This window comes from Sapajus apella, unplaced genomic scaffold, assembly GCF_009761245.1.
Source record: "Sapajus apella isolate SASKATOON/1434 unplaced genomic scaffold, GSC_monkey_1.0 scaffold60, whole genome shotgun sequence".
Taxonomy (NCBI): Eukaryota; Metazoa; Chordata; class Mammalia; order Primates; family Cebidae; genus Sapajus; species Sapajus apella.
The window spans coordinates 455,085-468,694 of NW_022437000.1; the positions used below are offsets into that span (position 1 = coordinate 455,085).

Below are 13,610 nucleotides of genomic sequence, written 5' to 3' on the forward strand. Positions count from 1 at the left end.
TTTAGGTATTGCCTGCAAGGCTTAGTCTTCATAAAAATCTCATGGCTCCTAGGTAAGCTTGTAAGCTGGAAGTTAAACCAGGCAACAAAAATATTACATTGCTTGGGGAGAGGCTAAGAAATCAAGAGATCAAGGGAAGACATTGACTCAAATTAGCACAACCTGTTCTGTTTGTAAGAGAATGAGAGATACGCCAATAGGTAAAACATCAGCAATAATAATAAGAATACCTTTATTAAATTTGTTACTTCATAATCATTCTTGCTTGCTCTCTATTGGAGGTACACATTTTAAGTTTTTATTTTAGGTGTATCAAGAACCAATAAATCTGTGGCAAAGAGTTAACCTATGTATGGCAAAATACATAAAATACATATTCCTTTGTTTCATAATAAATAAACCTGTAGCATAATAAAGAATAGTGCAAACTACCATTGAAAAAGTTGTATAAATAAAACAACTCATTATACATCAGGAATATTTTGTTCTAATAAGTTTACGATACATAAATTATCCCCCCAAAAGTTCATAACTTATCTTTTCTGTTTGAAAGGGCTTTGAAAGTGAATAATATGAAAATCAAATAAACTTTTAAAATGTAAAATTATCTCATATTCAAGTTTTACGGTCTTTTTCTTTATAAAGGAGGGTCTGCATGTTTCATATTCACCATAACAATCTGAAGACAACATTGAAAGGCTTTCCAAGTGACAGCACCATGCACTGTACTAGTCATATAATATATCTATAAACTATATATAATCTCATCAACACAATGCAAAAAAGACATGCAGGAAGAGTCTTGGTTTTCACATTACATTGTTCATTCAAGTAAGCTTAAAAATATATTTTTCCATTTTCTTTCCTTTTTTTTTTAATTAAATAAACCATGGATCATAAATGACAATCTTTCACCAAAATGTATAATATAATTCTTTGGTGTGCTTTGAACTCTTCCAGGAAAAAAAAAAAAAGGATGATGTCTGAAAATAAATTAATTCAACTGTACAAATAATAGTGTTCACATACAAGTTATTAACAATGACAAGACTACATCAACCACTCACAGCACACAAAACAAATTTCTACAAACCCTGGGGAGGGGGTGTCTTCAGGGTCTCTAAGGATAAATTAGTGCTCTTTAGTATATCTGTATGATGTTTCTGATGGACTACATTTTGCACGGGAGATGTGTTGTACCAACCGAAAATAAATTGACTAAGAGTTATTGTCCTAGGTCCTTGACCTTTTTTATCCTAGCTTGACAGCTCTGGCAAAGGTCGCACATTCATCAGTGTTTGGTGGTAACTATAAACCTTTTAAAAATTTTAATATGTATGGCAACTCCCTCCCCTCTTTTAATGTAAATCATACACTTCACACACTGTCATTTTCAAATGGATTCCAGTTTGGTGTGCTCAGTGCTCAGGTGGAAGAAAATGCATTAAAATGCAGCTTCAGGCATTGAAAAATAGACTTTTTAAAAGGTTGATACAACAGTATAAAAGAGGGGTTGGCCTGTTTATCAAAAACAACAGCTTTCCAAAAAAATAGGCATGATGCCATCATCACACCTCCACAAGACTTGACTGTGAATGTTGGCATCCCAAAGAACATAGGATCGAAAACAGAATCTCTTTATTACACAATAAGTTTGGACAGTTAGGAGGCAGCATCTGAGAATTCAGATTTAAAAAAAAAAACAACACCATAGAGGAAAAAGAAAGCACTTGAATTTCTTCTATTTTATAAAATATCACAGTTTCACAGTTGTCTTATTGCAGCAGCTTTTCTTCCCTCCACTTTTGCTTGAGCAATCACAGTAGCACAAGATATGGAGATATATTAAGGTTGCTGCATCTTTTTTTTTTTTAATCACACAGTAGAATACTGAAGAAATAATCCTGTATAAAAATATTGTGTTAAGGTGAGATCAGAAAATTAAAAATTACAAATAATAAACTCAAAGGGTTTTTACAAATATTTTTGGACACAGGTACAGTCCAGGATCTGTTGGCAATGCAGCAGGTGTGTAGTTTACAATCAAGAGGCCTTGGCAGAATTAGGGTCCAGCAAGGAGGCTCAAAAGCAGCCTACAGTATGGTGTTAAAGGCATTTGAGAGGCACTCCAGGAAATGCAGAGGGCCTTGTTGCTGTGTTAAGTTCTGACTTAATGCTCTTTTTCTCCCCCTTTAAAAAAAAAAATACATACATATATATATATATATATTGCATCAGCAGTCTGTATCTCGACTAACTAATCTCTCCATTTTTCTTGGTACAATTTGCCCCCAGCCCTGTCCTCCTGCAATGTACAAGTCCAGCTTGGTTGTTTTTTGTTTGTTTTTTAAGAGAAAAAAAAAAAAAAAGCCCAAATATCTTAATTAAATTAATTAAATGTACAAACACCATAGGGTTTCATACTGAATAAATAGGGCTAATTAGACCCGGTGGCAAGTCTGAGGCACGGGTTTGTCTCAGGCTCAGCATTGTCTCAGGTTAGGAAGTGGTCCAAGGACTCCCACTTATTATTTCACTTATTATTATTAATCATAAATTCTAATGTATCGTCCGCACAACTTCAGGATTCCCGTAAATTTCCTCATCTTCAGACTCGGAGGTGGTTCCATTGCTGGAAGGGGTGTGGAGGTGGCTGGGGGCCCCACTGGCCTGGCAAACGTACCACTCATTGAGGTTGGTCACCTGAGGGGACAGAGTGCTGGAGCGACTCCTGGCTGGGTCCAGCACGGGGGACAAAGGGGCACCCACTGGGGTCCCCACTGATGAGTAGCCAAGGGGTCCTGGAGAAGGTGGCGGGGACTTGCAATGAATCTTCATGTGCTTCCTCAGGGAGCTTGGGTGAGTGTAGGATTTGTCACAGCCTCGGATTTTGCAGTAGTAGGGCTTGTCACTGGTGTGGACATGGGAATGTTTCTTCCGATCACTACTATTAGCAAACTTCCTGTCACAGCCATCAAATTCACATTTGAAAGGCTTTTCCCCTGCAACAAAACACAGGAAGAGTCAACAATGGCTTTCCAGAGACCCCTCACTTGAGAGAAGCCTTGGAGCAGAACCAAGGATGTGTTTTTCCTATTCTCCCAAAGACCACCTCCCAGCCTAATTCTTCTTCCTAATTCATAAAAGGGAAGGGATATTTCAAGGATGGGCCTGGAGTCCACTGGCCTGGTGGCTTTGCTTGGACCTGGGCTCCTAAGAGGCTGTCAGCCCCTGCAGTCCCAGAGGGGTCAGGGTGAGATCCCCAGTGCTGAACTAAGAGCAGTATATAACACTGAAGCCCACCTGGGACCCGCAGACCCCCTCCCCCAACAGACACACTCCCCTCAGGGTCTGTACACTCAAAGACACAAGCAGGAGATCCTACTGTCAAAATAAACACAAATGATACTTCCAAAGCCACAGGCGGAAGTAAGCATATAAGAAAGAAAAAAAACAAACACATACACTAAATTAAAAGTAAACTGGGGGTACAGTAAAATTATAATAATGGCATTTCCTTTCAGTGTTCCCCAGCATTTCATTGATGGAGAGGGGCAGCAGGAGAGAATGTGGAGCTGGGAAAGGGAAGGAGGTAAAACAAAACAATGCCTTTCTTTAGAAACAGAGGCACCTGTGAAACACACTCCCAGCACTCGGTTTTTACAGGGCTAGCTGGGCAGAGAATAGGCTGTTGGCCTCTGCATTCTACAGCTCTCCTCACTACTTGCAGGGTGGTTAAGAGCACAGCAGTACAGAGCCATAACAAACATTAATAAAGACCACAAACCTTAGCAGAACGTACCTTTACCTTATACCATAAGTATGGTACATTTGACTACATTGCTTAATAGTCAAAAAGATTTTCTGAAAAAGGCAAGGGTCTTTTGGCCTGACACCTCCTGAAGCTGACCTAACCACCCCGAGAACACAATGCCTTTAAACACAAGGCCTCCAGTCCAGGAAATGGAAATACTTAATAAGACAACTAGAGAAATTCAGCCACACTACATTTTGGTGTTAAATAGCAAGAAAAGGAAGACAGCAAGCAACAGTCTAACTGCATTTTCCCTCTCCCCTTGGCATCCCTGAACTTGATATAGTTGAGTCCAGAATTGAACAAATCATTTTATTCATATTATTGTATTAATAATATTTTCCTCTTTTATGTAAATAATTTAAAAATAAAGGTGAATTGCTCCCATTTCAGCAGCTCCTCTGGTGATATACTAGGTAGGACGTTTTCCCTTGTTTTGGATAACTTATTTTCAAAAAGAAACTATGAAGCCTCAGCTTAGTGTACACACATTTCTGTGGTGAATTTTCTTGCAACCCCTGTACAGGTATTTTACTGCAGTGAGTTTTGCCAACGATAACTGCCTCAGTGGCAGAGTCTGCTAGCACATCTGAGAGTATTCAGATGGATGCCTGGAATTTAACTTTCCCTATATGGAAATACTGTTTTAAAATAGAATTAGACATTATTCAAATATGCCTCCTACAGTGATATATAAAGAGAGAAACAACACAATTCCATGATAATCGCAACCTCTAAAAATTCTCTGTGGATGAGTTTCACCAAAAACAAAGCAAATTCCTTTTTATCAAAACAGTGATTTGTCCTGATTTCTATATTACGCTTTAAGTCATAGATAAGACCAAGTTAACATCACATTCTTTTTAAAAAATTAAAATCAGCCTTTCTTTAATGTGGAGGCGTAAGTGGGTTTACTCACCCACCCTACGAAAAATGCAATGCTGCTTTCAGCATGGTCATGTTTCTGTTCAACCTACATATCCCGGATTGTGAATAAACGCTTTGAACACTGCTAACTCCTCCACTGCACATGAAAAAGGCAAACAACTAGATTCAGGAAAGGGAGGGATTGGAAGGCAAGGTGGAACATTAGAGGTAAATAAAGGAAGAGGTGCTCGGAGAAACAGCAGAGAACCAGGCCAGGGCAATGGAACGGCCACGGCCCGTGTGCTCAGGGGACCTAAGGGAATGAGCAAATTCTACCTAACTGGAAAGGCTGAGAGACCTCAGTGTTTACTTTTAAGATTCCGACAGACGGGTCACGTCAGAATTTAACTATTTACAGAGTTTGAGAGCCTGGAGCCTATGGGAAAGTAAGGAACTACGTGCGGGCACCGCCAGCTCCTAGCAGCTTCCTCTCCCGAGAGAGCACACGAGTCGGGCCCGCAGGACGGTTATAAACGGAATTGGGGGCACGTGGGTCAGGAAAGGGGCCTTCGGGAGTGGCTCGGGGATTAGTCCCTTTGATCAATCCGTTCCGGGATCCCGGATAACCCCCAAAAAGGAGAGCGGCGTGGCAGGGAGGGAAGTAAGTCCGGATGGACCCTCTCAGGACACAACGACGGATGGCTGAGAGGCCCAGGGACCCCCAGAAACACCGCGATATGGTTGGACTCTGAACCCAAGGCGCCCGCATCCCTCCCGGAAGAACCCCCAAGCTCCACCGGGTGGGGCCCACGCGGCCGCCGGGAGGGGACAGAAAATGCAACCGTCCACGAGACGCGGAGCCAAAAACCCAATGGCCACAGGTCCCCTCGGCACCCAGGGTCCCCTGCGCCCGCTGCCCCGACCCCACGCACGCGCGGGCGGCCCGGGAAGCCATCCGGGACAGGAGGCGGGGGGACGGACCGTTTCGCCGGGGTCCCGATCGGCTTCCACGCTCACAGCTCCAGGTACCTGCGAAGGGAAGTCAGCTTCCCTGGCCAGGCCTAGGCTGGCGGGAAGGGCCTGAGTCCGCGCACTGCACCGCGCTTGGGGGCTCCTTTTGGGGGCCGAGGTGGGGAGCAGCTTCACGGTCCCTGGACCTGGCCCGGCCGAGAAGTGCTGGGCACAGGAGCGAGCAGCCGGCTTAGCTGGCCAGGGCGTTTTTACGAGAGCCTCCTGGGAAGTTTCCTTCTGGAAAAATCATTAAGGCGGACTGATCCCGATTAGAAAGAAACAGGGCTCCAGGGAAAACGTGCTCCCCGCCGGCCATCAGGAGGCCGGCAGGGGAGGCCTATGACACGAAGGCAAGCTGGAGCCAGGCCGAGGCTCCTGCCTCGGGCCACCCCGACTCGGCTGCCCCCGCAGAGCCCCGAGCGCCCCCAGCCCTGACCGCTGCCTCCTGGCCGCGGCAGCGCCGATAAATCAGCCAAGTGATTACTGAACGTAAACTCCTGTTACTTAAGTGTCCTCCGAGGGGTAATCGTGTTTGTCCCTATAAATCCCGACTGCGCTCACGCTCACCAGCGCTTCCGCCCGACGCGCTCGTCCGCTCAAAGGGGGCACACGACCCACAGGAGCCATCCCACCGCCCCGAGCTGCAGTCGCCCTCCTCAGAGCTGTGGGACCCCCAGAGGCAGGGCTTGAGGGGGGATGGGAGGGTCCCTACGACGCCGAAGGCGTCCCCCGAATTCCACGACAGGGTAGGCCTCACCGATGGCGGGAGGCTCGGTCCTCCTTCAACTAGAACCTTCCCTAGGACATATGTTAACTCCAGCACCCTCCAGGGCGAGTATGATACTGCGTGCGAGAGAGCGCGTGGGGCGCGTAAATGGTGTGAGTGTGAGGACACACAGGTGTCGGTGTCGCGGGAATGGGGTGCACGCACGGGAGGACATGAGTGTAAAATTGTGGGAGACGCATGCAAGCGAAGGTGTACGTAAGGGGTGTGCGACGGAGGGCGAGTGCGAATGCGAGTGGTCTCTGGGGGCCCGAAAGCGCATTCGTGTCTTCCCAGAGGGTTCCCTTCCCCTCCCGGAGGGGCTGCCTCGAGCGGCCTAAATCCCGCAGCAAATCCCACGCTCGGTCCTCGGAGCTCGGCGACCGCGCGGGGCCTACGACCCGGTGGGAAGCGAGGCGCTTGCCAGGGCGGCTCCGGCCTCTTTTCCCATCGCCCTCCCCGACTTCCCGAGGCCGGACGGGTGGGGGCTGCCGACGGTCCTGGGCGCCTTCCTGCTCCAGCTTCTCCAGCATCTGCTCCAAGGTGGTGGTGGCGGCGGCTGGCGCGCGTTGCCTGTCCCGGCTGAGGGGCTGCGGGAGCGCTGGAGACTCCGCCGTGTGGCAACCCAACGCGGGGCCTGTGTGTGCTATCGAATTACTTATTCATAGAAAAAAAGAGGGGGAGAGAAAAAAAAAGAAGTCACATGTCCGGGTTATACGTATGCGAAGAGAAGCAGCAGAAGGAGGAAAAAATTAAGGCGAGCAGGAGGAGGAGGAGGAGAAGCAGCGGTGGAAGCGGCGGCGGCGCAGGAGTTGGTGGCGGCCGCGGCGCGGCCGGGGACAGACACCCACCTGTATGAGTGCGCTTGTGGATCTTGAGGTTCTCGGAGCGCGCGAAGACCTTGCCGCAGCCCGGGAAGGGGCAGGGGAAGGGCTTCTCGCCGGTGTGCACACGGATGTGGTTGATGAGCTTGTATTTGGCCTTGAAGGGCTTGCCCTCGCGCGGACAGTCCTCCCAGAAGCAGATGTGGCTGCTCTGCTCGGGGCCGCCCACGTGCTCCACCGTGACGTGATTCACCAGCTCGTGCATGGTGCCGAAAGTTTTGGAGCAGGGCTTGGCGCCGCCGGCCGGGGGCGGTGGCGGTGGCGGCGGCTGCAGCCCGGCCAGCTCGTCGGGGTCGATCCACTTGCAGATGAGCTCCTGCTTGATTGGCTGCCGCATGTAGCGCAGGAAGGCCCCGGCCGCCCCTGGGAGGTGGGGGTGGTGCTGGTGCGGGTGCTGCGCGGGCGCCGGCGGCGGCGGCGCCGGGGGCGGCGCGTGGTGCTGCAGGTGGGGCCCGGGCCCGGCCGCTGCTGCCGCCGCCGCAGCCGCCAGGTTCAGGTTTAAGTTCACGGCTCCGTAGCCGTGCAGGGCGGCGGCCGCAGCGGCAGCCACCGCCCCGTAGTGCGCGTCCCCAGAGCGCGGCGCGAAGGGCGGTTCGGCGCGGCCGTACAGCTCAGCCGCCGCGGCTGCCGCCGCCGCCGCCAGCCCCAGGCGCATCTGGCCGTTGAGCGGGTGCGGGTGGCCGCCGGGGGCTCCTGGCGTGTCGTGCAGCGCGGTGAAGAGCGCCGGGCCGCCGCCGCCGTCCGGGCCAGCGTAGGTGCCGCTGGCTGAGATGAACATGCCGGCCGAGTGGGGAGGCGGGGCCGGGTGCTGGGGGGAGCCGGTGCCCGACCGTTGCTCCCCTCCGAGCGGGGCCCCGTGCATGGCCGCTGCGGGGGCCGTGGCGGAAAGGTCCCTCCGGAGGACGAAGTCCCTGCTGTGGCCTTTGCCGCTGCTGCCGCCGCCGCCACTGTTGGTGGTGGAGTAGCCCGAGAGGGCAGGAGGAGGAGGAGGAGGCGGGGGAGGGGGAGGGGGTGAAGGGGAGGGAGGAAGGGGGGGGGCGGGGGGCGGGGGCGCAGAGGGCTGCGCGCCACTGTTGCCCCCGCCACAGGGGTAGCTGCCGGCGCCAGGGTGCGCGACCGAGGCTGCAGCAAGGGCGGCGGCCGCCGGAGCCTCGGGGTGTGCCAGGAGCGCCTGGGAGGGAGGGCTGAGGCCCAGCGCGCTTGCCTGGGCCATGTGCTCGGGTCCGAGCGGAGTGGTGGCCACGCCGGGGTCAGTGCCCAGGTCCCGCGGGCGGAGGTGCGCGACGGCGGCGCGGAGTTGGGAGTGGGCGGGCGGGCCGGCCAGCGCCGGGAAGCCTGTCATATTCTGAAGCGGCTGGACCTGAGCCGTTGCCAAATCCGCTAATCTCAGCTCTGGCGGGTTCCTCTTGCTCAAAGGGGGCTCCATCAGAACTACACAATCAGGCCCATAGACCCTCACCGGGGGGACTTTTTTCCCTCTGCCCGCCTTCAAAAACATGTATATACTAGGCGCTCTTTAACTTCTTTTGTCCTGGCCTCCTAACTCTGCTTATTCCTGTTCCCACTCTATCCTCCAGCGATTGGCAGAGTGAACACCACATTTGAGCTGCACAGTGGGACCGAGATTTTGGAAATGGCACGGGTGGGATTGGAGGGAGCCGCGTGATTGGCAGTAGCCTCGGCTGCCCGATTGGCTCCTGTTCAGGCCCTCGGCCCAGCGGGGATCCGCCCCCGTGCTCGCGGCCGCCTGCGCTTTCCCCAAGCGCCCCTCCTCTGCTGGAGCCCCGCATCCCCGCCTCCGCAGGGATGCCCAAGTTGCACTTGCAGAAAGTTTGAGCCTGGCCTGCGCGCGCAGCCCCCGGCGTTTCCCCAGACGCACCTCACGGAGCGCGCGCCGGCACCCGGGCAGAGGGCGCGGGGTGGTGAGGGGCTGGGGTCCCCCTAGGAGCAAAGTTCCAGTTTCAAAAACCTCGACCTCACTTCTCGCTGTGTGCCTTCTGGCACCCAAGTACTTTCTACCTCCACCTTCCTTGCGGGGTGGAAGGGCCCTAGGCTGCTCTTTCGGGGAGGAGGGTGAACAGCCCGTCCTACCTGTAGTGGTGATGCTAGAAACTTCTTATTTGGACACCCAACCCGCCTAGCTCTGAACTAGGGCGCACAGACAGTAGACGGAGTGAAGAAGATAAAGTCTATTGCTTGCAAGACAACTTCAATGATTTGGCTCCGCGAAACACCAGGTGAAGTCAAAATAAGTATTTCCCCAGAGGAACCGTTTTACCTCGACTTTTTAGCTCATGGAGTCCTTTTCAACATGGTTCAAAGGAGTTGGCTCGAAGTGTAATCTCACTACTCATCGGTTCTAGATCTGCCACTTTCAATTAGATCTACAGTATGGGCGGGGGAGAGGAAATCGGGCAGCGATTCTAACTTTTGCCTTTCGGGTATACAGTGGCAGGGCAGGCCAAACGGCATCTCTTCAGAGACAAGCCGCTAAATAAGCACCGTCCTTTAAGCAGAAGTTCTCCTTCCAGTCCAGGTCACAGTCCACATGTATGCCTCAGTTTCATTGACCGGTCCACAATTAGAACTGATCCAATAAAATATTATTTTGAAATCAATAAATATATTTGCTTTTTATTTGCTAATAATATTTCACCTTATCGTTTTCTAATAAACCAGTCTACCTCTAAGATGTCTTATTTGAAAACCATAAAAACTGGCTTTCTAAAAAGCGAATCCCATCCCTTGCCAGTGGTTTGGTAACAAATAGATTTTTTTAAAATAGAAATTTCCTGCATCACTTTTTGGCAGACAGAGAAATGTGGGGCTCCTCCCCCCAAGTTAGGGGTTGTAGTGCCCCAAAGCGTCCTTTTCAGATTTTAAAAGAAAGCATTCTTTGAAATTTGTGATGTTTCAAAATGCTCGTATATTAAAGTCCAGGGTTTTTAATTTTTTATTTTGCTGCCATCCGTAACATTACTTGTAAAAAAAGTGATAATGATTAGAATGTGATTTTTTTTTCCTTTGGAGATACAATAAAACATGTTTCCAACTTAATTCGTTTGCAGTCCAAGTAAAAGTAGACCGCACAAAGCCATTATCGGGGCGATGATCCTGGGAAGTAATCAGAAATATTCTCAAAAGAGTCGATTAGATAGCACCATTTACATTGGTATGAACGATGTTTAACAGGGGGCTTCGGTATGAGACTTAGGAATGTCCTTTCTTGTATAAAACTGACAAGCAAACAAAGACAATGCTACCATCAAATTCCAAATGGACTTTTCCTTTAAGCTTCAATGAAGTTCAAATATGGGGAATTAAAGGTGTGTGTGGAAACACAACGAAAAAAATTTAATAAACAGCAGTAACAAAATCCTCATCTCTATTTGGAGAGGACGAGTCCTTTCACAATTTTTTGTGTCAAACACTTAAAACATTTCAAGCCAACCAGGCGAAGGTCGATCGAGAACTGTGCCATCTTTATAGATGGTTTATGAAGAAAGCATTACATTTGGAATTATCATCACCGTCTTGATTTCCTCTCAGAACATTTACGATGCCTTTCCTTTATTTGAATTTCTTGGCAATAAGCATTAATTCTTGCAGTAATGGCAGCTTTGGGTTCAATCCTGCAGGTTATAAGTAAAAACAAAACAAAACAAAAAGAATAAATAAAGAAAGAAGAAAATAAACACAACCTAGCCTTTAATATGGACTGTTGAGCATTTTTATTGTGCAATAAAATGGGTACCTCCACCCCCTTCAAAATAGCTTTTCGTCAAAATTATAACTGCTTTGTTTTATTGAATTGCTGAAATTTAATGGTTTAATGGGTGAAGGCATGAAGGAAAGGCTGTAAAAATGTGAATAATGGTGCAGCAGAGCCGTGCGGAATCTGGAACCCGCCTCCTTGTACAACTCTTGTTAAACACAGCATGATATGTATCTGTCATCGATTTAATATGTCTTAATTCAAATATAGCTCCCTGATCAATTTCTTTTTATGGAAGCCTTAAAAAAGAAAAGACTTCTTAGGAAATAATAGAGATTTGGGGAGCGATAGGAAAGAGGGATATTTACAAAGTGAGTTTAATGAATATTTGCAAATTTATGACCAAACCTGGACCCTAAAAAGATAATTGACTCAGGTAAATCGACTTGAGATGCTAATTCTTAAAATAAAAGACTGGGAGCAAAATTTCAATCAACACCAATAAGGCGCCAATAAACCGCCTGCCAATTAAACCTGAGAATAGGCCTAGCTAGATGGTCATCAGGAAGGCTTGCAGTGGATTTCCGGGATTGCCTTTCTTTATAAAAGAGCTTTTTATTTTGTAGAAACCCTTTTTGTTATTGTGATGACCCGCCTGACCCCAGGTGCGCTGTTTCTTTTTCAAGCTATTTGGGAACCAAATCAAACCCCCTTAACATCCCAAGTTTCTAAAGACCCAATAACTGTGTCACACTTCCTAAATAAACACCAACAATTTCCAGGGCGCTGAAGGGAATAATAATACTAGTTTTAAAAGCAGGTGGCTGTGGAAGGCGTTATGTCCATTCTCCTTCTGTGGGTTTGGCCCGTATGTTTCGACGGTGGTGCTGGTCGTCAGGGCCAATCCTCAAACCCATGCCCCTTTCTGCGTTTTACAGTGGAGATGCCTGTGTGGAGGCAGCAAAGTGGCAAGCCATGGAAACATGGAAACATCCTTTCTGGAGTTAGCAAGGGCTATTGCAGGGCACCTATTTCCAGACCTCTAGGTTGCACCCCCAACCCCAGCCTCCTTCCAGCCCCAGACAAAGGTGTGAGGAGGCTGGGGAGGTGAGAGGCCTAGTAAATGGCCAGCTAACTGGAACCCAGGTTATCTGAGCTAACCGCGCTCAGCTGCCTGGAGCCCCCTGGACCCGATCTCTGGGGATGCTCGGGCTGGCGCTTTCGGCTCCCCGCTGCGCGGACGGGGGACTGAGGCTCCACCGCTCCCCGGGGCCCTCGGTGTGTCACCGAACACAGCCAAGTTTCCTGCGATGGGTATGGGCAATTAATAAACTCTAAGGGAAGTGAATTAGACATTTCCTGGCTTTTGAGCCTTTGTTTGATTGTTTCTGCAGGCAGAGGGAGGGGAAACTGGGGGGGGGGGGACGGTGGGGTGGACAAGAAAGGAGCTGGGGGACCCACCGAACCGCCTTTTATTGCCTCTGCAATTGCTTTACAACCCGCTGGTCCCGCGTGGTTTCTGTGAGTGCGGCCTCCCTGCAGAAGGGCTGGGTGTCGGCGGGTTTGGAGCATCTAGTGCCATTTGGGTCACGGCAGAGGCGGGTTCAAGGGCGAATGGGTCACCCGAATTACTAGAGGAATCGAAGGACCTTTGAAGCCCAGCCCAAGGGCGCCAGTGGGTGCTAAACAGGAGGGGGGTTGCTAGCCGACACTGGGAAGGGCCTGATGGTCCACTCAGACCTTCCCTAAAAGCTAGGGCGAGGTAGGCAAAGGCACCGGCACAGCTGCATTTTAGTAGAGCTGCGCCAGGGCCCTAAGTGATGGGGACTTGTGGTTCAAGGGCTTTTCCCAAATCAGGTTCGCCATGCGCTATGCAGGGAGTTTCAGGGCAGCCTCTCCTGGTCGCCTGCCCTGTCTGCACGGGGCAGGGATCGGATTCCCCATCCCCACCCTCCAGCCTTGGCCACTGACCACCTGACTTGCGTGGGAACTGCGACTGGCCCAGGGCCTTTGGGTGCTAAGAATCACTCCGCAATTCACAGCCCTCTCAGGGGTTCTCCGAGGGTTACCGCCCTCCTGAGCTGGCCCTGAGTCCTGAGGCTCCACAGATATGTGTGGAGCTAAGAGTAACCAGAAAACAGAAAAGTGCTTCTTCTAATAGCACTATCACACTTATGTAGACTTCATGAGGATGAAAAGGCAGAAGACTGGGGCTGTGTGACCGTGACTGATATGTTGGATTCCGTGGGGATTTGGTTTGTCTGGTTGTTGTTTGTACAGTTATGAAGTTGGCCTATCCCACGTCCACCTCACCTTTGTGGCTGAAAGCCATTGAAAAACTATCACTTCCTTTACTTCCTTACTACTAAAGAATAAGTTGAATAAAATCTGCCTGTCATCAAATACTCTCATTTGGTTTGCAATCATTTTTACCCTCAGAGATGGAGGTTGTTGGAGAAAGACCTTTGACCTACAGTTGACCATTAGGATTGATAATTTCTTGGGAAATGCATTATTGTTCCAAAATATGCCCAGAAGGTCAAAACAACCACAGAA

The 13,610-nt window shown here is 49.7% G+C and overlaps 1 protein-coding gene across 1 annotated transcript; it reads right to left on the reverse strand.

Moving 5' to 3' along the window:
- Positions 1 to 201: 201 nt before the first annotated feature.
- On the reverse strand, positions 202 to 9,080 carry ZIC5 (Zic family member 5). Its single transcript, XM_032246155.1, has 2 exons — positions 7,307 to 9,080; positions 202 to 3,002 (listed from the first exon to the last, which is right to left on the reverse strand). The coding sequence occupies exons 1-2, from the start codon at positions 8,835 to 8,837 to the stop codon at positions 2,560 to 2,562; spliced, it is 1,974 nt and encodes a 657-aa protein (XP_032102046.1). The 5' UTR covers positions 8,838 to 9,080; the 3' UTR covers positions 202 to 2,559.
- Between the last annotated feature and the right edge of the window lie 4,530 nt (positions 9,081 to 13,610).

Excerpts from the sequence above, each read along its gene's own strand:
- ZIC5 (XM_032246155.1), bottom strand. The coding sequence starts at position 8,837 with ATGTTTTTGAAGGCGGGCAGAGGGAAAAAAGTCCCCCCGGTGAGGGTC. Across the intron at positions 3,003-7,306 it reads CCACAAGCGCACTCATACAG|GGGAAAAGCCTTTCAAATGT; the intron begins GTGGGTGTCTGT and ends GTTTTGTTGCAG.